The 25,825-nt window shown below is 40.8% G+C and overlaps 1 protein-coding gene across 1 annotated transcript in view; it reads left to right on the forward strand.

Annotated features, from left to right (window-relative positions):
* Window positions 1-25,825, forward strand: part of ITPR1 (inositol 1,4,5-trisphosphate receptor type 1) — a 186,447-nt gene that overhangs the window by 88,919 nt on the left and 71,703 nt on the right. Inside the window, exons 32-40 of the mRNA XM_067303517.1 lie at window positions 1,061-1,312; window positions 1,842-1,967; window positions 2,684-2,812; window positions 6,740-6,860; window positions 7,510-7,694; window positions 9,019-9,167; window positions 10,166-10,277; window positions 14,473-14,499; window positions 24,900-24,935. Coding sequence (XP_067159618.1) covers window positions 1,061-1,312; window positions 1,842-1,967; window positions 2,684-2,812; window positions 6,740-6,860; window positions 7,510-7,694; window positions 9,019-9,167; window positions 10,166-10,277; window positions 14,473-14,499; window positions 24,900-24,935 — 1,137 coding nt within the window. The remainder of the gene's footprint in view (window positions 1-1,060; window positions 1,313-1,841; window positions 1,968-2,683; window positions 2,813-6,739; window positions 6,861-7,509; window positions 7,695-9,018; window positions 9,168-10,165; window positions 10,278-14,472; window positions 14,500-24,899; window positions 24,936-25,825) is intronic.

The following is a 25,825-nucleotide window of genomic DNA, read 5'->3' on the forward strand; positions in this document are numbered from 1 at the left end:
TTTGAATATATGAGTCTTAAGTGCTGAAGGAGAAAAAGATTGAGTGTCTTCAGAAATCTGGGTATATAGGTAACTGGTGAAATTGATAGGACAGGAGGGAGAGGTAAGAAAAGGGTGAATAAATCCCTTTAACTTAGACTTTAAAAGTGATCTGTCTGACAGCGTATTGCCTGTCTGAGGATGGGATGTTTATTGGCCTCCTCAGCAGGGGGAGCCCAAGGATCAGATTTGTCAAGTTCTGGCTTTTGCATATCAATCTTACTAGACTGATCAAAGGTCTTTCACATTTTGTGGTTCAGTTTAAAAATGGGTTTGTGAGCTTCCCAACACGGAGTCAAGTTTGCAAGATGCTCAGTGATCAGCTTCCACAGAGGTCAGCATCTGCTGAGAAGGAGGGTTATCTTGTATGTTTTATCTAGCCATGTGCCACAGATTCTACAGAGGACTCTCTCAGAGCTCTGAGCCTGCATGCTCAGCCTGAGCTCGTTCTCATTTCCTTGGTGGAGTTATGGGAGGTGTGAACTATTCTGAAAATCTGGATATCCAGATCTAAAATGTGAAGTTGATAGAAATGTTCATTGTGTGACTTAACACATCACTACCTAGTTTTGGAAAATTGATGATGTTTGTTCAGAAGGGTGGAATTGTTGAGCCTTGCTGTTCTCCCATCCAGCGTGCCCCTGGGGCATTTCTCTGAACAAAATGGTATGTCTACAGCTAACTGTGCTAAAAAGTCAGCTGAGGCAATGTATGTGAAATAAAAAAGCACAATGGAAAGTCACAAGCTTCTTGGCACAACTTCTGTCTAGGCAGTCAGTTGAACTGACTTTGAAGTTCTTCAGCAGTTTAGAAGTGTTAAATTCTTTAAGAGAAAATGTCATATTTGAGCCATCTATCCCGTGAAGAAGAATGTCAAGCTGACTTGGTGGGCTGCACTTTTAAGTTTCTAAAGAATAGCTAATCAGGATTTGCACTGTAATGGTCAACTCGCAGATTAGGGGAGGATGCTGTGGGGAAAGGCACAAGCTTTGATCTGCTGATGGAATATTTTTCTTGGTAGCTGGTGAATGCAGGAGAAGATGTCCTGGTGTTCTACAATGACAGAGCCTCCTTCCAGACTTTGGTGCAAATGATGAGATCAGAGAGAGATCGGATGGATGAAAACAGCCCACTGATGTACCATATCCATTTAGTAGAACTGCTGGCTGTGTGCACGGAAGGCAAAAATGTCTACACAGAAATAAAATGCAACTCCCTTCTTCCTTTGGATGACATTGTGAGGGTAGTAACCCATGAAGATTGCATACCTGAGGTGAGGGCTGTTTGGAGGCACTGACCTATATGTATTTGAAATGTACTGACAGTGGTCAAGAAGGATTTGATATTACTGAGTCTGGCCTAGGAAAGGTGGTGCAGGTGAACAATGAGCTGGGAAGCTGGATTCCTTTCCTGGTTCTGCTATAGGCAACCTGAGTGAATCTGGACAGCTAACTAAATCCGACTTGTTTGCTTGCCCTTAAAGTGGGGGTGTGATGCTGTACTTGTTTTATAGGGTTGTGGAGGCAGGGGGGGATTATGGAGTTTGCTGCTAACCTTGAACAGATGGTTCTGCAGAACTTGAAATGATTATTATGCTGATGTTTTGTCTGCAGTAATCCTGGCATTTTTTTATTGGATGATGTCTTGCTATTCATGGCATTAAATTTCACCAATGCTTAAATAAAAGGAAGAAGTTGAGCTATAAATGATTTATAGGGCAGTTTTAGTGTGACACTACATTCATTCATAGTACCATTCAGGTTTTTATTTTTTTAATGGTTTTTTTCCCCCTCTACTTTTAGGTTAAAATTGCATACATCAACTTCTTGAATCATTGCTATGTGGACACAGAAGTAGAAATGAAAGAGATTTACACCAGTAATCATATGTGGAAGCTGTTTGAGAACTTCCTGGTTGACATCTGTCGGGTAATGATTTCTGTATCTAGGAACTGAAATCAAAAAGCATAAATGAACCTATTTAGTATGTAGCAGTAGGAGTAAGTCATAACAGTGCATCAAGGCAGTAAATGCCCTTAACGCAGTGCTGCTTCACATTTATATTTGCCTTCTTTTCCTCGTGCCTGTAGACTTCATTAGTCATATTCCATGGAACATGTTAATATTTTCCTTCTAAAGAGGGGGGAAAAAAGAAGAAAAAAAACCTCAAGTCCCACACCCTACTCCTTTGTCTAATGCCTTTTACTGCTCTGCCACCTGGCTTGCTTATTCTGGCCAGGATATTTAGCTCCTTCCTAAGCAATAGTCAACGGTTTTTGGCAGGTCAGGACAAATTTTTTCCAAGCTTGGCATTTGCATGGCCATATGGCTTTTTGCCTGGGATTCCAAGTATTTCCCCATACGAAAGCATTGCACCTCAGTCCTCCCTACCCTACTACTTTCTTTCCTCTAAGGCATTCTGTTTTTTTTTTCCCCCCTCCCTCCTAAGCATGCTATATGCCAACACACTGCAACAGCAACAGTGTTGGGCTCCTGCTTTTGTGTGTGATCCCAGTTTCATAAATATCATCATGACAAGGAGTTGCACTGACTAGAACAATGCAAAACCAAAAGTTCCAGTCCATAATACTTATCAATCTGTCTTGGTTGAGCTGCTTTTGATCTAAGAACGAATTGTCTTGCAGGCTTGTAACAACACCAGTGACAGAAAGCATGCTGACTCCATATTGGAGAAGTACGTTACAGAAATAGTGATGAGTATAGTCACCACTTTCTTCAGTTCCCCGTTCTCTGATCAGAGCACTACTTTGCAGGTAAGAAATTAGAGACAGAAGAGTGCAAATATACTTCCAGTGCAATTATGTTGATTCCACTTTGGTTCCATTTCTAAGTTAAAAAGGAGCATGCATGTTTGTAATGGGGGAGCAGATATTTATTCTTTGTGACCAGGGTGTTTCTCTTGCTGTAGAAGTAGAAAAACTTGTAGACCAGAGTAGAAACACTTTCTACAGAAGCTGAACTGTTAAATCACATTCAATTCCATTTCGTGTATACCATAGAGACCACACTGGCCTTTGTGGAGGGAGATTCTACACATAATTATTGTGGTTTCGACTGAGCACATCACGCTACAAGCAGGGAAATGAAGGATTTGTCCCTCTTTCTTACTGCAGTTGCATCTAAGGGCTCTGGTCCTGATCCATGACCCCTTTTTTGCCACCACAGGTCAGAGTACAATTGAAGAATAAGATTATGTGGGCAGGTGTAGGGGAGCAAAGAGAAGCAGTTTTGTTTAGCTGATAGTTTGAGTGTGCCAACTGTCTAGCTGCAGTAAAGCAAAGCAGTAGCATTGCAGCAAGGAGTTCTCAAGAGGGACTTGAAGGATGATAAAGCACTTTGGCAAGCCTTCCATGCAGGAGGAGAGGGTGTTGCATTACAGATGGTACAAAGATGATTGTTTAAAGAGAACATGCTTTTATAGGAAAATTCTTATTTCCTTTAAAAACAGAAATTTTCCAAAAGTTCTAGTATTTTTCATTACACTGACTAATTTCTGATCTTGTACAAAAGTTGGGAAAATGGGGAGGAGATGCTTGGAAGGTTCATAAAGTGACAGAAGATAGAAATTTCTTCTTTCCAGTTCCTCCCACTTGCTGCTTAGAGGAAATAAGGCCAGGAGCATCATACAGCAGTGTCAGGATATAACCGTAATATTTGTATTGCAGCATGATGATAACATTCTTTTATTTACAAATACCTCCTTGGGAGGAGTGTGGGTGGAGTGGTCAGGTGCCCAAGTGTCTATCAGAAGTCTGGGTATGGTTATTGTCGAAACTTGGTGCAACCTCCTTGCATGAAAGGCAGAGTGCAAACTGCAGGTTTGCAATTGAGTGCAACTGGCAGCAGGTTAGGAAGCACCTGGCTACTAAATGTGGCCATAAAGGTCATCTGGCAATTTGCCTTGTCAGCCCCTCTTCGAGGAATCTGTGCTAACCCTTTGGGTCATAGTGCGCTGACGGGGTGACTGCAGTGCGCCATGCTCCAGGGAAGTGTGCATAAAACACTGCTGCACGGCTTTGCGTCAGGTAAAGGCTTACGGTCCTTTCTGCTCGGTATTAGCAGTAGTGCTCCTACTTCTCTGTGACTGACTATCCATATCTGTTTTGTTAACGGTCTGCCCTCCTTGAGTCAGGATGTGTACTCAGCCCATGTCTGGATGACCGCTTGCCAGCTTGATCCAGCTGACTGTTTTACATTAAACAGAGGCCTGGCTCTCATAATGCTCAGACAGGGAGCCTTATTCAGACAAGAAGATAGTCGCACTGAAAGCAGCAGTTGTATTTGGCTTGCGTGCTCTTAAATTGCCAAACTGTGTGCGTTGCCTGTGAGAGCGGAGATAGCTGCGCCAGCTGTGTTTGGGCTGAGCAGCTTTATTAGGGCTGTGTCATAACTCACACAAGTCTGAGGAGTCCAGCAGTTCATTCGCTCCTCATGTGACTTTAAAATGTCAGCCACTGCGGTATGAGCTTCGATGTTAATTTGTCAAAACTTTATCAAAAGAAAAAGAGAAATTCAGGTGAATAATTAGCCTTGTCCCCCAGGGCTCTGCCCTTGGCCTTCTCTTTCCCCTCTGTACCTTATATTCATAAGACCTTCTTGGCTGTCGTGCCCCTAATTGCCATCTCTGAGCTTACAGCCTTCGAGTAGACCTCCTTACCATCAGATTTTAACTATATGGTTAATTTTAATATCACAAGCTTTTCTCAAACTCTCCCTCTGTCCAGCAAGATGACATAGCTTGTTTTACCTCTCAACCATCTTAGTTGATAGCTCTTCATTCTGTCTTATCCTAGATTTCTGTCCTCTGCATCTTGGTTTAAGTTACAATCCCTGTTTCTCTACCTTTTTCTACCTGTCAAACTCTTGTCTGTAACTGGGAATTCTCCCATCTCGGGACTACGGCCTCTGGGACTAGCTGGTTGGTGTGGGTTGCTCCTCTGAGTTGGTTCTTGCTCTCCCCTCAGATTTTGCAGGATTGTCTGCAGCTGCTTTTACCTGATCACTGTTATTACTTTTCTCTTGCCACTGTTTCGATAGGCGAATGACCTTTGCTGCTCTCTTTTGTGTTGCCTTTGGATTCATTTGCTCTCCGTTCCTTCTGCTATGCCTTGTCATCTCGTTTCTTCCCATGCAAGCCTCTTCATGTCTTGTGCTCTTTCGTGTTACAGCTCGTTTGACTTAAATTGCACTTTCCTTGAGTCAGGACCAGCCTTGCTTGTTCAAGGAACACCTTGTACATCTACCACACAGTGCAAATAATATCAAATTAGGAGAACATAAATATGTCCTTTCAAAGAACATCTGTCCAAAATTTTTCCTCTTTATCAAGTGCTGTTTAGCACACTTCGAAGGCAAGCAAGCTACTGCCCAAGGTTTTCCTTCACAAATTTAGCTGGAGGCATATGGAACCTGGAGTGAATTTCTTATCTGATTTATTGACCTAGTTTAAGCAAATGCAACATCTTCTGAAGCTTTTTAGACTAAGTCTTTAAAACATGAACTGAAAGGAATACGTGGATACCTTAAATCCAAAAGTGCAAGTATTTTCAGTGCCCTTGGAGAATACTAGTATCTGCCATATTTTTGATGTTTGGTTTATTTCTAGAAAGAATAATGAATACTTGCTATCTTAATAATTTTTGGTTCTTAAATTTTGACTCTCCTCTAGGATATTTCATAATGGTATTATTTAATGAGCTGATTTAATAGAATTAAGGACTTTTGTTTTTCTTTCCTCTAACTCCACTCTTTTCTTACAAACAGACATCAATCTTGACCAGAATAAAAGAGGTATTTTTTTCACTGGTTCCCAAGTCTTGTGGGCTTTGCACTGTGGTGTAGTTCACTTAGCAAATAGAAATATGACATAGCGAATAGGCATGGAGATATGGGTATTCCCTCTCACTATAGGTTCACTTGAAATACTTAAAAGACTCTGTCTACTACAGGTAAAATAAGTGAATTGTTTTACTAAATAACTACTGTGCAGAACTGAACAGGGTTTTGGTCAATAATGTTTGGATTTTGCAAATATGAAAGAGCAGAGCTCATGTGCGTGTGTGTGTTGGAGGAGCTAATCTATCTATAGTGCAAAATCACCTTGCACAATACAAGATTAAAAGCCACACCTTAATTTTGGCTGATCCATAGCAGCTGCGGTGTTTACCACTAACTACTGCCTGTGTTCAAAATAACAAGCATGCAGCTGGTTTCTTCAGTAAATTAGATACCAGCTAATATTTGAAATGAGTTTTCGACTCCAGAGCTGTGCTCTTAGCCAAGAGCAAAGTCCCATTTACCTGTGAACTATTGAGTCAGCTACTGGTCAATGCTAAAAGAAGAATCTCTGTATGCCAAGTTTGCTGATAACTCTGACTAAACAGATGAAGACTTATTTTCCTTAGTCAGACTTCAATTACTAAGGCTTTATGCTTTAGAAGCTATTAAGTATTTCCCTTCCAGCCTTCATTCCCACCCTTTCCACTCAGTTGCTGATTGTGTGGTAGATACAGTGTCTACAACATGAAGTTGCCTAATAAATGGATGCAGACTGGTTAGAAGTGACGGGGCTGCAAGAATCCTGGCCAAAGCTCGTAACCTGTGTTACTGCGGGGTGACGCTGATGTGTCTCAGTGTGATGTGATGAGCTGGATCTTTTTTTCTTTAACCTTGTGTTCTAGACCCGTCAACCTGTGTTTGTACAGTTGCTACAAGGTGTGTTCAGAGTCTACCATTGCAACTGGTTAATGCCAAGCCAAAAGGCATCGGTGGAAAGCTGCATTCGGGTGCTCTCAGATGTAGGTAAGAAGTGTACCAAAGGAATCAGATCTAACTGCTGCAAACATGGTCATCAGTTATTTGCTGCTTATGCGTCATCCTTTCCACCAAAAAGTACAGTTTACCTCCAGCAGGTGCTACTTGAACTAACTCAGAGCCAAGGGATAGTGCAAAGCCAGAATTATGTTGGTATATTATCATGACTGAACAATAGGTGTTGTCAGTGTAACCCGAAGTGCTTTCCTGATTTAACCTCAAACTCTGCAGCCCTATTGATCTATGGGGGAATGGTCCATTTATAGTTTAGTGCCACTCCTCCCAATAATTTGCGCTGCTTTTAGTAACGAGAAGAGTAATTTGTACTGGATATGAGGCCAAACTCTATTGGATAGGTGCACGTGTGTTAGCGTGAATGTTGCTTGTACGTTTGTGTAAGCACAGATTCCTACTCATGCACTTTGAATGTAGTAAACAGCTCCAAGGTATGAAAGCCTTTTAAAAATAATGCTACGGAGAGGTCTGACCTGTTACGCATGGGTTGAACGTTGTATTGTTTAAAGTGCATGTGAAGGAGATTGTGGAAGGAATTGCAAGTAGAGCTTGTCTTGTTCTTGTTTTCATTGTAATATATGGGCTAAAGGAGTCAATTCTTACCAACTTATGCTTATTGCAGCAAAAAGCCGAGCAATTGCAATTCCTGTAGACTTGGACAGTCAGGTCAACAATCTCTTCCTGAAATCTCATAACATTGTACAGAAAACTGCAATGAACTGGCGAATGACCGCAAGGAATGCTGCCCGCAGAGATTCGGTGCTTGCTGCCTCCAGGGATTATCGAAATATCATTGAGAGATTGCAGGTGACTACACAGCACCCCTTTCTCCTTTAACCACTTGCATGTCAGCACAAAGGAGGTATTTACTAAGTAGAAGGACATTTCGGTATTAACTAGTCAGAATGCCGCATGGTAATTGAGTTAGCTAATGCTGAATGTAATAATGTGTATAAAATCAAATATAAACCATTGTATCCAGAAAGGTAACTGAACGTTCACAGCTAATGAGTATAGATGCTTGGCCCTGGAAGATGATGATATTTCAAGTTAGTGGTACTTAAAACATTCTCATTCCACTGTTAGTTTGAAATAAAACATTTCTTTAAGACAAGACTCTCATTGTCGCAGTTTTCCAAACCCCTCCAGTGTTTTGCTCATTGTACATCAGAACTCTTTATATAATGAAAGGTATAACAGCCCTGCCTGGAAACCGCTGCAGAACTTGAAATGAATGAATGAATTGACCCTTGCAACCAAAGTCATTTCCCCAAAAACAAAGCATGGGCCTTTTTATATCGTTTCTGCTCAAAAGAATGTAGTGCTTTGTTACAAATGGAGACTAATGTGTTAGACCTGTATTTTATGTTCAGATCTGTAGAAGATTCAGTAAAGCCTTTTTTTATACCAGATAAAATTCGTTATCTCAAATTGTGCCTTCATCCTTTTGAAGATTCATTCTCTGTTCAAAAGCTTTTCTGGCAAGCAGTTTTAACTAACTTTACATAAACTTACAATGTAATGCAAAAACACTGCCCAACCCAGTCTCACTGAAATAGTTCCTCGCTTTCCAGCCATTCTTGTCTATTTGTCCATGTCAATTTGATTAAACTTTCTCTCTGGCTTCATATACATTTCAATATTTTCTGCTTATTTAAGTATTAAGATGAATGTGGTCTTGTTTTAAGGTAGCTACAGCTTTACAAAATGCTGATGAAAAGGGAAGTATTTTGTTTTTGCATAATTTTACCAGTAGTACTTTTTTTATCAGTTTGTGTAAGCATAAATATCCTGATCGTTATCACAAAGTTTCAATGCAGCTATGAGTCTACATTTTTCTGTCCTTCTCCCATATGAACAAGAGCCACCTACAAAGATGGGGAGGGCAGGGGAATTAAGTAATCTGGGGCACTGCTGAAAATTAAGGCTTCCTCTTAAAGAAAACTATTAAAAAAAAATAAAACTGAAAGTCTTATCTGGCTAAACTCTGAAGTCTTTAATCTGTAGAGTCTACCTAAGCAGGACAGACTTCTGTCCTATCTTTTTTTGCGGTATGTTTAAAAAAAAAAAAAGCATATAAATTTATATGTATTTACTGTTTGTTTAAAATCTTGCTATGGTTATATTCCAGGACATAGTATCAGCTTTAGAGGACCGCTTACGTCCTCTTGTCCAAGCAGAGTTATCCGTACTGGTAGACGTGCTTCATAGGCCTGAACTGCTCTTTCCAGAGAATACAGATGCACGAAGGAAATGTGAAAGTGGAGGTTTCATTTGCAAGTAAGTTGTTTTGAGAAGTCTGGCTGGCTGAAGTGTTTTGTTTGTTTCTTTCCTCCCAGTTTTCCCATGCCCTATGGAATGATGCCTTCTTGCCTGGCCTTATGTAAAGCACAATATTTATGGTATGCAATTTGCCCTTGAAAAGATTAAGTTCTTTGCTTGGGACTGGAGGAAGACTGATTGCTATGCCCTCGCAGCTGGTGCTTGAAAACCTCTGCATTTGTGCAGCGTATAAACGTAATGAACAGTACTGTAAGTGAGCAAAATTTTTTGAGCTGATCCCTGTTACTCAGTCTTCATCTTCAACCCTAATCATCTTTGCAAGATACTTGTCTTTGTAGCACTTATTGTTGGGGTAATATGACAAAATCAGCTGGTATCACATGCATCACTTAAATGCCCAAATTTGGAGGGAAGGAAAAGGCAAGATTATAGGATCATTTAAAGGGCGATTAGATCCGAATTCAGGTTCTCAGATCACCTCCTGGAGGAGCATGCTTTCTGTTACAGATTGTAAACAGTTTAGGGAAACTAGGTACCTAACTTGAGTGGCCCAGTTAGGTAATAAATGCTGGGTGGAATGGATTTCTAATTGTACTGTCCAGGACTCTCAGTATGTTTTCTAACAAACTAGTATGTGGAATATTTTTCTTCTTACTGTAAGTGTTTGTTTTGGAGGACCATCAAATCTTTAATTCCACTGCCCCCTCCTCTGATTCCTTTCTCCCGTAGTCAGAAGGGTTTTATCTGACTGTTTTCCAGCCAGGAGGACTGGAGTTTCCTTCACAGCTTCAGTGAAGTCCAAGGTAGCTTGTTAAATATTGCTCTTCAGAGGATATTCCCAGGATCATTGTATAATGGTACGAGAAAACCAGGTTTCAATTAAACTGTTGATTGTAGCTTAAACCAATCAAGTAAGATAGCCAGCCACATATTTCTTTTCCCATTTTTAGAAATACTAGTACTAAAATGCACTATGATCACTTGGTTATTTTCAGGTTAATAAAGCATACTAAACAGCTGCTAGAAGAGAATGAGGAGAAACTATGTATTAAAGTGTTACAGACACTCAGGGAAATGATGACCAAAGATAGAGGCTATGGAGAAAAGGTACGTAATTTACAGTTCATCATTCTCGGTTCACGCTCTTCGTTATTTGGTGAAGAAAAATAAAATTCTGGCTCTTTCAAGATGTTTTGTATGTGTAAGCATTTCTGCACTGGATCAGGAACAAAACAGTTTTAGTCAACTAGTAACTTCATATATAATTTGAAAGGTAAATTTGTTTCTGTTGCTTTTTTACTTTAGATTTGCAAGTTTAAAGCCAATTCCTGCGGTTGCTGGCACTATAAAAAAAAAATTTTTGATTACCTTTTTATGAAGGATGTAACCTCTTTATTTGCTTTCTGGGTCTAGGTGACTCTTCATCAGGTCACATTGCGATAGAGGTTTTTTGTGGTTTAATTTTAATTTATATGCATCTGAGTCATCATCTTTATGTGAATTATAGATGGAAACTGTCTGTACACCCACCCATGTTTGTTTCTTTCCCTTTACTTACATACAACTCCTTTGTCTTGCTGAGAAGAATGTTTTTCTGTAGCTACAGACAGACCTATTCTCTGTTTGTATCAGTCGAGTGTGTATATGCCTTTGTTTCTGTACCTAGTCACTCCTACATTCAATCTCAAAATCCTAATCTATCTCATTCATTTTTAAGCAACCTAGATTATTAGCGTGACCCACGGTAGGTATACAGAGGTCTACTGTAGTTGGAGAGCTGTTTAACATGATTTTTATTATAAAATTGTGGAAAAATAAGAAAGCAGGGTTAAAGCAGGATTATGGATTTTGAGAGGGGTTTAATATATACCTTGCCTTTTGAAATAACGGAGGAAGAACCCGTTGTGTTTTCCATATGTGAACTAAAAATAGACACACGTTCATTCTAGACTAAGGAAAATGAGCAAAGATTTGCAAATCTAAATTCTTAGAGGGAAACGGGGTTTCTAACTTGAATTTCTTTATATTGAATGTCCGTCTTGCTGCACAGATAGATTTCATATGTGTGGCAAAAGCGTACAAAGGAAAGAACTGAAACGATAAACGCTCTTGATGAACCTGCCCTCAAACAATTGAGAATGAACAGTCGGAATTAAGGAGGAAAGCGGTTTTGCGGAGGGACAGTCACTGGAACTGGGAATCTGTGGCTGGGAGCAGATAGCATCTGCTGTCACTTTCTCACTTGCAGTAGGGTTTAAAGTTGTTGGATAGTGCTATGTTCACAGCATAATAAGGCAAAAAACTTTAGAGACCAGACAGCTTCTTAATAATTGTTTATATCTGTAGCCACAAAGGAGACAGAAGCATCCGCTCAGCTCTTCTGAGGTCGCGGAGAGCAGGGGAACCAGTAGGGTTGCTGGGCTGAACGGCAGCTGGATGCTGCGCGCAGCCTCTGCCTGGTCCGGCCAGCTTAGCTGGAGTGCAGAGACCCGGAGGACGGAGGGTGGATGCCTAGGAACACACCGAAGGGCAGGGATGGCCCGTCCTGGGCTCCCGCCTCGTCAGGGAGCACTGTTACTACCCCGGGCTCTCGGTAATCCTGCCGTCTGCTTCTGCTTTTCCTTTCCTCTAGATCTGCAGTACTACCTAGGGATTTTTTTCACCTTGCAATAGCAGTACTTTTGAATAAACTCATTTACCTTGGGGGAAATGCCCTAACCAGCTGCAAGGAAGAAGCATGTAGATGTAGGATGAGAAGGGGAGTGGCATAGGTAAAGTGCAGCAACTGCATGGAAATAGCTGCTTTTCTACATGTTAATCTCTGCTAAAGTGGCCTAATTTGTGCTGAACTGCAACTCTGTCTCTGCTAAGCCCTGCTGCAACTCTCCTTGCCCTCCCCAGCCCTATGGTTTCGGCTGGAAGTCTTCAGCCTCTATATCCCTTTCCTAGGACACCTGTAAGATAGCACAAGTCTGATCTGGAGGGGACTAGATAGAGCCTGCTCTAGCAAAAGGGAGTTAGGCTAGATGATCCTTTTTAGCAAGTGTCGAGTGCTGATTGCATTGCCCAAAGCTGGGGGTGTGAAAGATTAAGCATAATCATAGATTTGGCTTTACACTTGGTTAGTAAATTCATCAGTGTACAGTCTCCCAGCCATTAAAAATGGCTCGGAGAGACTGGTCAAGATCTGTCTAAGTAATATATAGGGTGGTTGGTCTTTTTTACACCAACACAACCCAAATGGAAGGGGTCCCCCACCCCCCTTCTTTTAATGCAATATGCCACTTGGAAATTTTTCTAAATGGAAATTAATTTTTAGGAATTACTTAGAATTTTTGGCAAACTTGGTTCAAGCAATATTTCTGGAAGATTAATATAACTTATACCATTGCAGACCATGGAGAACGCTACAAAATTTGAAAAATCTTCAGTGTGCAGAAAATGCATTAATTTCTGAAACAGTAGATCAGTTGCGTAATGCAAGACAAGAATATGTTTGCCTGTGAAATGGACTTCTGGATATGAAAAAGCAGCTGGTTGCTAACAGATAGACTGCTAGTGGTAGAACAGCTTCTACTGTCTGGCTGTGAGAAGTATAATTGTGCTTATTCTTCCATGTGACTCGTAACTGTATTTAATCGCCACTTAAAAAGTTATACCTTTGTTTTAAAATCATCCTGCAGTATATTTAAAAATCTTATGCTCCCATTCTAAATACAGGAGTCCCTAGGCAGCTAAAGGTGGCCAAACTTACTTTCTTGTGACCATTATCGATCATGCAAGCAATGTAGCTGTAGATAAAGATGCTCACAGAATTGACAACAGTTATAATATCTGGCACTTTTTTTGCTAGTGATTAATACTATTGCCACACAGTAAGAAACCTAGCAGTAGAAAGGCTGCTCAGACCATTATCTCCTCTGCTTCCTTTTCTTCAGGAAGTGAAGACTTGACATTTGTGTCTTTTATACATCTTTTCCTAAACTCTTGCAAAGTCTTGCAAGTTCTGTAAGTTTTTAATTTGAAACAGCAGCTAAATTTATGATTTCGTGCCTGTACAGTTAAATACATGTACCTTTTCACATTTTATTTTTTTGCACTTTCTTACTTTTTTTTTTTTACTGTGGATTTGAGTTTTCTCTTATGCAGATCAGGAAGCTCTTGTCATTCCTCCTTTTCCTGATTTTCATGTTTTTTTCCCCCCACTTACACAGTGTCTGCTGTGGGATTTTTGAGGCTTCAGTTCTACCCTAGACTGAGTTGCTCTTACTCAGTCCCAAATTCCTAAATCTCTAATCCCTGTAATTCGCTGGTGGTCACTGCTGACACAGAACTGAGAGCACATTGCTTGAGCAGTGTTCAGCCAAAGAGTGCAAAGGAAGGTTTTTTGCATAGTGTGTGACTTGCTATAATACAGCATAGTACTCATTGGAACAATCTGACTTATAAAAAGACTCCACTCCTACTCTCGCGCTTAATCTCCCAGCACAAATAATAAAAATGCCGCACCCTCCTGGCCCCGTACTCGTCCCTTTTGTAGGGGGGAGCCGTAATGAGTGCTGCGTTGTCTGATTCCATGAGCGAAGGCCTCCATGAAACAGCTGGGGTTCCTCTGCAGCATGCAAAAAGTGTGGTGAGAACACAGATGTACAGAAGCTTGTGGGAAGGCTTGAAATTTTGCATATTGCTGAAGACTCTTAATCTTGGCTTGCGTTCAGGTTCTTGCAGTGATGGGTAGCATACTGTGGTATATTTAATAGGCTGAAAACTTTACTACATTAACTGTGTACACTAGACCCAAGTTTTTTACTTTACTGAAACGTGTCATTCATGCAAATCTTTCTGGGTGCCTATCGGAAGATTAGCTTCAGTTCTACAGTTCTTTGATTTTGGGAATAGAAACAGAGTTTTAAAATATGACTCCAGCTTCTGCTTATGAAGACCCAAAGACGCCTAATGTTGCTTACAGCTCATGCTAGGAATGACTCCTATGCCCAAGGGTGAAGTTCTTGGATCTTGATCAGCCAGCCCACATGGTTTGTTGGTTGACATAAGACCAAAGCCACTGTGCCTCCTGTCTCCTGCGTGCCCTGGCACAGTGCTTCCAGGAGCGTTAGCTCTGTAATACACTAACCTCCCAGGCACTCGCAAATGTCACTAATGCCTGCTGGAAAATATTCACAATGTTAGACTACAGCATTAAAGCGTTAAATAATTTATAAGATCCTAACATGAAATTTATTTGTCATTTCTCTTACTAATGCTTGCTTTCAATTCTTCCTCCCTCTTTCTTTTCCAGCAGATTACCATTGAATTGGATAATGCTGAGGTTTTAATTTTATTTTCTACGGTGTTGTTTCTATGTGTTTGTTTTATGAGAAGCACTGTGATCTGTCCTGTTGTCTCTTTGGCACTGACTTTTCCGATATGTATGCGTTGTGTCAGTTAACTAGTTGAGTTTTTAGTCTGCTGTGTGTCTATGCTGGGAATAGTTACCATAACTAATTCCATATGACATTACTTTGAAAACTAGTCCAAATGCAGTTATGATTTCTGGCAGTCTGCAATCATCTGGTGCCATAATAGTTCTCATAAACTTTAGGACCAGATTTGAGTGTCTTTGGAATATTAACTGCTGTAAGGACCATTAAAAAGTTGGCATTTAGCACCCCACAGTGATTACTACATAGTCTACAATCAGGTTCTCTTAGTTATTTGAAAGTCTAAATACTGAGTTTTAATGGCGTTCATGTATAACTTTGAAAAAGTTGTCAAAAGCCAGCTGGAGAAGACCCTAAATGATCTGTCTTTACTTACTGACTAGCGAGAGTCATTACTCATTTCCCAAGGTGCTTCATGCACATGAGACTAAAAAGGGCTGGGCCCTTGTGAGGAAACTGTATGGCTTGCTTTACAGAAAAAGATGACTCTCATGCTATTCATGAAAATATCTGTCTTTCCTGTTGCTTCTTAGTCAGATTTGGTATATAAAGCCATGTAAAACGTTAGGATGTGTTGTGAAAGCAGTGTGGTGTAACTTTATGAAAATTACTAACTTAGGAAGCTAGCTTTAGATCGTGAAAAACGTCGCTTCAGTTGGCAGTACGACAGCCCAGTCCATGTTTATGCTATATGTAGCTGTTGTAAAGGCGGAAAAAACATACTTGAGTGAGGACTTCAGTTAAACTGAAATCAAGCTTTCTAAGGACTTTTAAGTGGCCCATTTCATTCAGATACCATTATATAGGGGTGGAATTAGTTGAGTTTAGCTGTCTGTGTTGCGGCAGCTTCCTCAGGCCTCTCAAAAAGAAAAAAAGTAGTATGGGCACTAAATTTGAGATTCTTTTTGTAGAAATGTATAATACTGCAAAAGTGATTGACTGACTGGCATATTATTCTACTGAAATACCAGGAAAAAAAGATATTTTCCTCTTTTGTGGTTTGTCTCCTATGTGCCTCTCCCAAGCCAACCTTTTATTTGGAACAAAATTCAACCACTTAATGCTTAAAATGTTACTCTTGTTTGTTTAATAGAATAGATAATGACATATGCTATAAATTATTTTCTGTAGAACTTTTGGAAATTAATCAACTGAATTCATCTGTGAACTTTTTGAGAACCAAATAATACTTGGAGACCTTGGCTGTTGAAATGGATTTGAAATCCTAACTATTAGTCACAAAAGTAGACCCCAGCAGACACATCCCCCAGTGCTGGGCTGAAGGACTTCTGGAGGAGAGAGTTTAAAAGAAAACTCATTCCTCATGAGAACAAACCAGAGTGCTTTGGGGGTGGTTAGTTTGTGTTTCCCAACCTGACCTATGGTTGGGACACTCGGGCCCCAGCTTTGCCTTGTTCCTATGTCACAAGTCAGTACCATCATCTCAGTCTGCTCTGGGGTCCCCTCTTCAGGTGTTCTGACTACTTCGGAGCAGAAGCTCCATCCTGGATCAGAGATACCTTTCCTAAGAAAAATTTCCAGGAGTCTCCCATCAGAAGTTTCAGTTTCAAAGAAACTGAATTTTCCAATGACAAACTCATCAGAAAATCTTCAATGAGAGCTGCTCAGAACGTTCAATCTGCTGTTTGTGGCAATTTTCTACTTTTAGTGTGCGCTTCCCATTAATGGGTGTAGAAGATAACTGATGAGCACGATGTATTTAGAGCGTATGAGTCTGGCTTTTGTTCTGAATGGCACTTGTTTCATGTGGTGGAAGGCCATTTACTCCAGTGGAATTGCTTCTGACCTGGATGAGAATGAGAAGGTTCAGGTGTGTCTCCAGGCGTCACACCAAACTTAGTATTGTTTAGCTACAGGGTTGCTTTGATGTCTAACCCTTGGCGTAATTTTTTTCTGTTTTTTTAGCAAACTAAGATTTTTTCCTCTTCCTACCTGAGAACTGAGAATACTCCACCAGAAATGTGCTGTTTTTGAAAAGTTAATCTGTAGCATATTGACGTTTCTATCGAGTGCTAGCCCCTTTAAATTACGTGGTTCTACAGCTTCCCAGAATGGGGTATATAATTCATCTTGGAGAAACTTCAGACAGAAGTTTGAATTGTTTAATTGCAAATTAAGTCATAATATGAAAACTTTCCCCTTTAGTTGCTGGGTGTAGCATGCTGTCTTTGCCTGTAATAAATCAGGCAGGGTGGGCAGAGCAATTCAGAGTTTGGTCTGAAGGCTGAGAAGGAGGAAGGTTCCTGCTCCTTGGTGGAACAGTGCCCTGGATATGGAGCAGGTGTGTTTATAACCCTCGGAAATGAGCATCATCTGTTTATAGAGAGGGTTTCAGACTGTGGCTCGAATCACCAAGAATTCTCAAAGGAAATCCTCATGTTTCTTTTTTTTTTTTTTTTTCCTTGTCCCCTTGGCAATTGTAAACATTTAGGACAAAGAATACAGCAAGCTCCATTATTAATAGAATTACTAACTTCCCTGTCTGTCAAACTGGGTAGTTTAATTTTTCTGATCAGCTGAAATGCTCCGCATTCCCTCAGGATAAAACCTTATCAGAGTGACTGTCCTATGGCATAGCTGCATTATAATTTCACAGTATCTAGGTGAGATTGCATGCGTAGATAGATCTATACAACTTAGTTACTACTGTAAGGTAATTTCAGTGGGGAGGTCCAAACGCCCTTATGCAATGAACTGTAATAAAAAAAAGACGGAAGGTATGTACATCTACTATCAGATGTTGTAGTAGTAAGGAAGTTGGAGTTACAGTCCCTCTTAAAACTTTTTCTGACTGCAGACAGGGAGTGCCCTTTTCACTGGTGAATAATGCTGGAATCCACCTTGGCCCGCTGGAAATCCCCTGCAGAACAGGAAGGATTGTGACCGCCTGTAACCGTATGTGTCAGTCGGGACCTCAGTGTAACAGCGGCTGGCAAATCTGATTTTCTGAAGTACTTGCAATGCTGAAGAAGTGCTGTGGAAATGAGGGAAGGAGTAATGTGTTTTAATCCAGTTGGCCTTACATTGGCCTAGTTTATTTTTTATTGAGGGATTTATCTTAAAGGTAGCTTTTGGTGTCACTGTTGCAAAGGAGTGGCAGGAAGGAACTCCTGTCCTCTAGGAGAGGTGGTATGGTGTGGTGTTTGTTTTTAACATCTATTATATAGTCTGAGGGCCATGAACCTTCCTGGTACAAATACGGGGATAGACTTTCTAAGCTTTCACAGATGTTTTTCAAACTCTGCAGCATCTAGTATTGAGGCAGGCCTCACATGAAAGGTTTCTTCTGGGGACAGAAATTATGATATACTGAAAATAAAATTTGTTTTTTCAGTATTTCCAAAACATTCAGGTTCCTGTAAACTGTAAATGTGCACAGACCTTTGGGATGGGGTCTGTGAAGACTGGTATTAAAATAAAGAGCAGAAAACATGTCTTGGAAGATGGAAAAAAAGCATGATTGGTTTTAATAGAAAACCAAAACCCGGTGCTGCTTTGGGTGCCCAAGTCACGATCTTGGGGAGCTGCATGTTCAGAGCTTGTCTTTCTGTTTCCGCTCTGAGCTCCTGGTGCTGCAACTTCGCAAAATTTCCCAGAGCATTAGACTGATGTTACGAGCTATGACACTATGTGGAGATTAAAAAGCCAGGCAGGGACTTCTTAGCATAGACTCTATGCAGATGTTTTAGTAAGAGGGAAAGAATAAAATCCTTAGATAGGACATTGACATGTTCTCTGTAAAAGCTCTTGGGCTGAGTCTCTCTTAACCTGCTCCTTATGTGCTGGGCTTGTACTCCTGTATATTTTATTCTTGATGGAGTTGTTACCAATGCTGGCCTCTCTAAGAGGAGGCTCAGGACCAGACTAAACTTTTCCCGAGTGTTGTCGGGTGTGAATCTTGACAGAATGGTAACAATTAAACCCCTGTTGCAATTGGATACAACAGCTTGACTCGCTTTTAGTTCAATTCATAACCCACAACGAAGCCCAAACACTGTACAAGGGCAGATTTTGTAGTGCTCCAAATCTCAGGTTGAGATGATTGCATGAATCTTGGGTTCACTGTGGTCCAGGAGCATGACTCCAGTAGCAAAGCGCTCCCCCACTTTAAAGCTTTTCTGCCTCTCATGCTGAGTTCCCGGTCCGCTCTGCTTGGATTTAGACAGGCGTCGGGAGTCTTTAGGCACTAAGATGTATATGTCCTAGAGAAAGAGGCTGCTATTACGGAAGGGTGAGTAAGGAGGAGAGAAGTGTTAGCCTTCTCCTGCAGGTGGCATTCGCATGATGCCGAATGTGACTGGGAGATGTCCTACTTTCCCCCCCCCCCCACATTGCAGTGAACTGCTCCATTGGGCACCTGCCAACATTCAAGCAGCAGTTACATAAGAGCAGCTTTTTTTCCTGGAATTTAGGCCCGCTGCTGATGTGTGACCTTCAGCAGTAATTGCCAATAAATGTGGTGGAGCTGTTTACAGTTGCTTCAGCCCGTGCTGAGGCTGCCAGGAGCCGAGGCTGCAGCGGTAGCTGCCGCGGTTGTACGGCTGCTGGTTCTTCTCAGGATAATGCTGTTCCCGTATGACTGGATCTGTATTTTTTATTATTCAAATTGTCTGCCTGGAGAGAGAGCTGTCTCGAACTCTTGTTCCTCTGCAGAGCTGATGGTGATCTGTCCCTGAGCCCGAACCCTGGGCAGGGATGGTCCCTGGCCTGTCGTCTTTGCACATAGCTAGCAAAAACCAAGGAGACCAAATCCAGCAAAACTCAAAGCACCCTGAGTTTGCACTGTAATTATTTAGCTCAGAAGACTTTTAGCATTTGAAGTAAATAACTGATTTAAGTAAAACTTCTATTAAAAGGGCAGTGGGTTTTTTGATTAAGTAATGACATCTGTTATCTTCTTTATTCAGTTAATAAACAGTATCCAGCAAAATACGCCTGCAAATGCACTCAATATAGTTTTTGAGTTGGGGCTTCTTTTTCCCTCTTTGCTTTGGTCTTGAGGTTTCAAGTAGGTGAAGAGAGAACTGAAAATTCTGGTTCAAAGGGTGTTTGACTGAAATAACCTTTTCGGTGATGTTTATCAATGATAAACTGTAAAACTACTTTAGAACAGCTGAGTAAGGTGCAAAATATGTGCTATTTTGTGGATCTTAATTTGAATTGGAAGATTTATTAACCTCTTATGTGCTGGAGAGATGCAAATTTAAATTATTTTCCTTGTAGAGAAAGCTTGCACCACAGTCATTTCTCTTGTGTATTTTGCACTTAGACAGTGCTTCACTTGTTATGCCTCAAGTAGAGGAAATGCAGGCTCTAATAAATTTTTGTGGGCTGCCTTATATTTTTTCCTTCACAAATCCTGCAATCTTCAGACTGTTTTTATTGCACAAACTAGAACTGGAATTTGTAAGCTCTTTGGAACAGGAGACTGGAGTGGTTCTTATAGTAATTTGTCAAAACATTTGCACCATGTTAACAGCAGATTAAAGCTACCAATGTAAAATGTGTAGCAAAGGTAGCTTTCACTATATTCAGTTACTGTAAATGGCTTGAAAGATTGAGAATTATAAGAGGAGCAAGTGAGATTTAATTCCCCCTAAAGGTCAGTGGCATATAAGAGACTGAGCTCCTTAACTTGAGGGAAGTCCCAGCCCAAATAAAACATGCCTTCGAAACTGCAAACTCTGGAAAATTAAAGAAGGAACGACCGTATGTGGATCTTGGTGACGTTTCAGCTTAGACACTGACAGTCCTTGGGCCAGATTTCCCACCTGAAGGTCTGGCAGTGCACAGAGGCTCTGCAGATGCACGGAGGTGGGGTGGGGGGGAGATTAGCCACCTCCCTGATCCGCGTGTGCACGCGTGTGCGCAGAGGTGAGCGGGCGTAGGCGTGGGGGTGCGGCTGTGCCACGCGGTGCGGCAGTCCCCCTCCTCTCCCCGCAAATCCTGCGGGCCGTGTGCGAGGGCTGCAGCAGCAGGGATGCACCCTAACAGTATACTGATCCACATCTGACACTGCCGCTTAATTTATGCTGGTGTAAAATCCTCCGTCGCATTCTAAAAATAAAATGCACAGTAACTTTGATACGGGTCTGTTACAATGGTAAACTGTAACGTGGGAAGACTTTTTCAAAGCAGGTTCAGTGCTTTTGGTTCCCAGTTATTCCCTGCTGCCCTGAAACTTATCCATGGCAAGTCAAATACGTTTTTGACAAACACACCTACGTATCATCTGCAGAGGCTAAAATTTCCCATCCGATACAAATTTTTTCCTCAGTTCTACAAGGTAACGATATTGGCCTTACGAAGGAGGCTTTGCAAGTAAATAACCTACACTGGTGGATATTTCTCTTCTCATGGAGTTCATCTATTACTATTGAAGAATTATGAAGGACAGCCAACTAATTTGTTCTATAACTTGTTTTCATGAATCGGGACAGGTAGCAGAATGAGAACACTGCTGTGCTGGGTGTTTCCAGTAAGAGCAATAGTGAATGTATCCCATGGAGAAGAGAAATTCAGAAGAGAGAGGAAAGAAGTGGAAAGGGTCTTCTAGGACTGTATCTAAACAGGCAATCCTAACTTCAGTGCCAGTTGATACAGGAGATGACAGTGTAAGAATTAAGGTAGATAAAATAGAGGACAGTAGTTTGCTAATAAGCTCTATCCCAGATCTTCACTGCTGTTCTTTACATCTGAATATACAACTTAGGTATCAAAAGCTTAATTTGATATTTGACTGACTGACTATGTAGTTGTGTTTTTTCCCTTTTTACTTCCTCTGCTATGCCAAAGAGCTCTCCCCACCACCCCAATAATTAGATGCCATAAGTGTGAAATTGGGTCAGTTTGGGAATTCATGGGTTTCAAGACCAGAAGGGACCATTAAGTAATTTAACTTGACTTCCTGCCCAATGCAGGCATCTCATTTCTCCCAATTGCTTCTGTATTGAGCCAAATAAATTCAGTTTGACTAAGCTTCTTCAAAATATTCAGTGTTGATCTTGAAGACCTTCAAAGATGGATGGCAGTTTACAGCAGTGCATTGCACTAGCTAGTCACCTCTGTGTCTGATTTAGAGTGCTCAGATAGAAAGTGACCTTAAGGAGACATGAGAGTTTGGAAACTGGCATGAAAGTGTGAAAGTCGAACAGTCTGAGGTTTGCCAGCCTGTTTGTCGTTTGAACTTAGAGATGGTCTGAAATGGAGGAAATGGGTTTGTGCTTTTATGTGCACTATTTCATCCATTTTCTGACAAAATTCCAAAGTTTAGTGAGGCTGAAGAGAAGAGGATCAGGTTCTTGAAAGCGTTTGTAAGCATATGCTCACACAAACATGCAGCTTTTCCTGATGAGATTATTTTCTGCCCATTTTTTTAATATTACAATATGAGATTTTTTTTCTATCCTGTTTTGCTGAAGCCATTCCTTGGAGGAGACCCAGTCCATATGAACTGGAATCTCCATCTACTTTTTAAATGCATTTCAAGCTTCTTCAGAGAGCTCATGTTCTAGATGTTTACTAGATAGGTGAGTTTAAAAAAATTAACAAGAGAAGTAATCCTGAGACTTTAAACGGAAATCTAGAAAGATTTCTTCAAACCCTTTTCACTTTATCTACACTACTAATTGTTTGAATTTTCCACGAAAGACTGGCTTATACAAATTTGGTCTTTTTTTTTTTTTAAGCAAATGAAACTTAAATTTTCACACCTTCCTCAAAACTGTAAAAGAAAAAAGACAAAAATCTCTTCCACATGTGCCCTCTATTTTTAGAGTGTTGTGTTGAGATGTAATGAGTTCACAGGAGCTCTCACTGACTTTGTAGGTTGTTGAGGTGGACACATCTACTCTTGAGTCAGATAAAGACTGTTCTGGGAAACACATAGCCTGTCTGTTGGGGAAACATGTTAGAAGCATTCCGGTCACCAATAGGTCAAAAATTGTAATTCTCCTGTTATGGGTAATGATGAGGTTTATTCGCCAACCTGCAGGAATGGAAACTTCAAAGGAAGGAGGGTTTTTCTGTACAGTAAGTTGAAACGAACTTTTCCTACTACTAGCAAAAAGGAAAAATGTTGCACTTTTCTCTGACCCTGCCACCCATTACATTTTAGTTTAAAGCTGGCTGCTGTATCCGTGGCACTCATCTGGCCTCTGTTAGTGAAGTGTCTTGGTAGTATACAAACTTGAATGTCCTATTTCCCCTTCCTCCCCTCCATCACTTTTTTAACAGGTGAAGAACTGAGGTATAGGGAGGCACAAGAAATTTAGCAGAATTACTTACTCATTCTCCTCTCCCACCCTCATCAATCCTCTTTGTAAAGTATAAGCTAATGCTTTACGTTTTCAGAAGAAGTACTGCAAAGCACAGCACAGTAACAACTCAATAATTCTTTGTTATTTTAGCTCATTTTGACTCACATTTTCAGTATTTTGGGTTTATGCTCTTACTGAAAGATTGCTGAAGGCCTTGATAAGTCGGAATGCGCCAGCAGAGCATTGCCCAGGGCAGCGCTGCTGCCTGCAGATGAGTTTGGCGCTGGGCTCTGACATGCTGTTCTAGTTAGACGTGCTGTTGCTGCCAAAGGGGGAAGGCACAGGAATTTGCTAACTAAAATACTCGCTCTTCCCTTCTCAATTTAAGTTGAAAAGATCGAACTAATTTCATGCTGATTTTTCATCTCTGCCAGTTTTCAGCCCCAAAATGTTCATGTATGTTTGATTAATTTGTGGCCATGGTATAAGCCTGGGAATAAGGGAGCTCTTCCATTTGGAATCCAAATTCCAGTATGTTCTCTTCTCCCATCATGTCTGTTTGACCTCTCTGCTTCAGTTTCCCCTTCCCTGGAAGGGAGGGTACTTAACTTCCTTTAGAGCGATATGCACATTTTACTTGCTGTTGTAGGTGAGATGACTTATTAATAACAGGAATTTTTTGCTTTGTTCTGAAGCAAGTTGTACTGACTGTGTCCGCAATCTGAACAATGCGCCCAGACTAACTAATGACTTGACATGGCCTTTCCAATATCCAATCCACAAGCGACAAGGGTGTACTCGGTAATGTGTGCTCGGCAGGAACTGTGTGTTCCTCTGCATAAATGAGGTTCTTCCTGTTAACTTTTGCTCCTCTGGCTTAAATACTCTGTTTTCCAATCTGACCGTGAAAGAAACGGTTTCCATGCTTGTGAGGTTTCCAAGAGTGGTGACAATGCAAGGAAATGGTGTACCAAAGGCCGTGTGAATTAGCCAGGAGGAAAGTCTATTAGGAGAAGAATGGAGAGCGTTCTTCCTGACTGTGCCTGTCTACTGAGCACCACAGTGGAAAATGTTAGTTCCCAAGAAGTGGAATCTCTCCATAATTAGATTTCTAGATCCTGATGGCCTTGATTTTTTTGCCATGTATTTTCTAGGCTGCAGTGGATATTGGGTTAAAATACCACAGTCACTCTCACAGCCTCCGCTTGATTTGTCTGTCTAGTTTGTATGCCCTTTAGGCAGACATGGACAATGAGCAGCTGACTTAATTTGGTATTACTGTATTGTAATAGACTTATTTCTTAGCGTCTGCTTCTGAGAAGTTAAATCAGTTTACCCACTGTTAAGTAGATAGTTTCATTTTAATGTTTAGGTCTCTGTTGAATGTCTAAGTTCTGCTAAATAAGTTGCTTGTCTTGATCTGTTTCCATGTGATGATCAGCATTTTAAATTTGAAAAACTGTCACCGTTAAGCTTCTTATTTCATTGCTCATGTTTGATACTGTATTACCTATCTTTTATCTCAGGAAAATAATGTTTATAAATGAGAATCCACTGAAAACATTTTTCTAAAATAATATTCTAAATGTGTCTTTTAGTGACACACAGCATTTGTTTCTTCAGCTACCCCACTGGGGATAAGTGCATTATGTTCGCTGTGCGCAAGTCGCAAACACCTTGTACGCAGGCTGAGCAAGCTGTCCGGCAGCGCCCTTCTCAGCTGCAGGCCTGTATGCAACTGCAGCTTAAGCTTTTTGCTTGTGCCTTTGTGCTCATGCAAAGTAGTTTGGGCTGTTCAAAGGATACCTGCTAAATTTTCAAAATGTAGCCCTTTTAGAAGCATGGGGGGTGGGTGTAAACAGTAATTATGCCATAATTCATTTGTGATGATTCAGCTCAAGTCAAACAGTTTCTAGCTCCCTTCCCCTTAAGTGTTGACCACTAGATTTCTGTTGAGATGAAAGAATCTTGAAGGATGACTAATTTTTCTGCATTTTACTTTCAACTAGCTGCCGCAACCTCCAGAAACGGAAAACTCTGTAGAGGTGTGTCACCCACCTATATTTGTACAACAGGCAAATATTGGTGTTTTGAAGTAGTCCTGGTGGAGTGTCTTGTTGGTTTAAAAAAAAAAAAAAAAAAAAGTGTGAAATGTGTGTTCCTGCGTGGTGTAGACAGTGCAAAAATTAGCAGATTTGTTCAAGTGGTTCAATCCAATACGGCATCAGCCTGATAATCTGAAATACTTTCTATATTAATGCATGTAAACCAATCCCAAATATTTGTTCCTAGACAAAGTAAGGGACCCAAAGGACTGATGGCTTAACCAATCCAGGGTAGGATTGGTCAGGGAACGGAGGTGGCCAAAGAAGCTGGTGGAAATTTCATAATTCCAGAACTGCTGGGTGTCCAATTTAAAATGACAGAGTGAAACAATTAATGGTGACTTGACTTCATCGAGATCACTAGCTCTTCTGTGAATTGGGTGTTTAGGAACACTTCATTTGAGATAGCCCAACATTACTTCACACAAGACGCATCATTTGCCAAAAATAAGAAGTAGGGATTTATAAAAACCTTGAATTGTTTTGGAATTAATGGGACATCCAGAGGTAGTGTTGGTAGATTATACCAGTGGGTAATATATTACTGCAAATCTAATTAAAACTACATGGAAGTCCAAGTCTAGGAGGCTGTTAGATTTGTTTTGAAATCACAAAGAGGAAAAAAATGCAGTTTATGGTGTTTTGGACCTTTTTATTAGTAATTTTTGTGGAAGACTGTTATAAACTGAAACGCTTGGTGGTCACAGAATGACTTTGAGATGTGTCGGGGATGGCTCCTGGCTGAACTACGTCCCTGGACAAGAGCGATGCTTGCTCTGCATTTTTCAAAACGCTTTCTAAGCGACAAGAACTTGACGTACTTTGGGTTT

This window comes from Apteryx mantelli, chromosome 12, assembly GCF_036417845.1.
Source record: "Apteryx mantelli isolate bAptMan1 chromosome 12, bAptMan1.hap1, whole genome shotgun sequence".
Taxonomy (NCBI): domain Eukaryota; kingdom Metazoa; phylum Chordata; class Aves; order Apterygiformes; family Apterygidae; genus Apteryx; species Apteryx mantelli.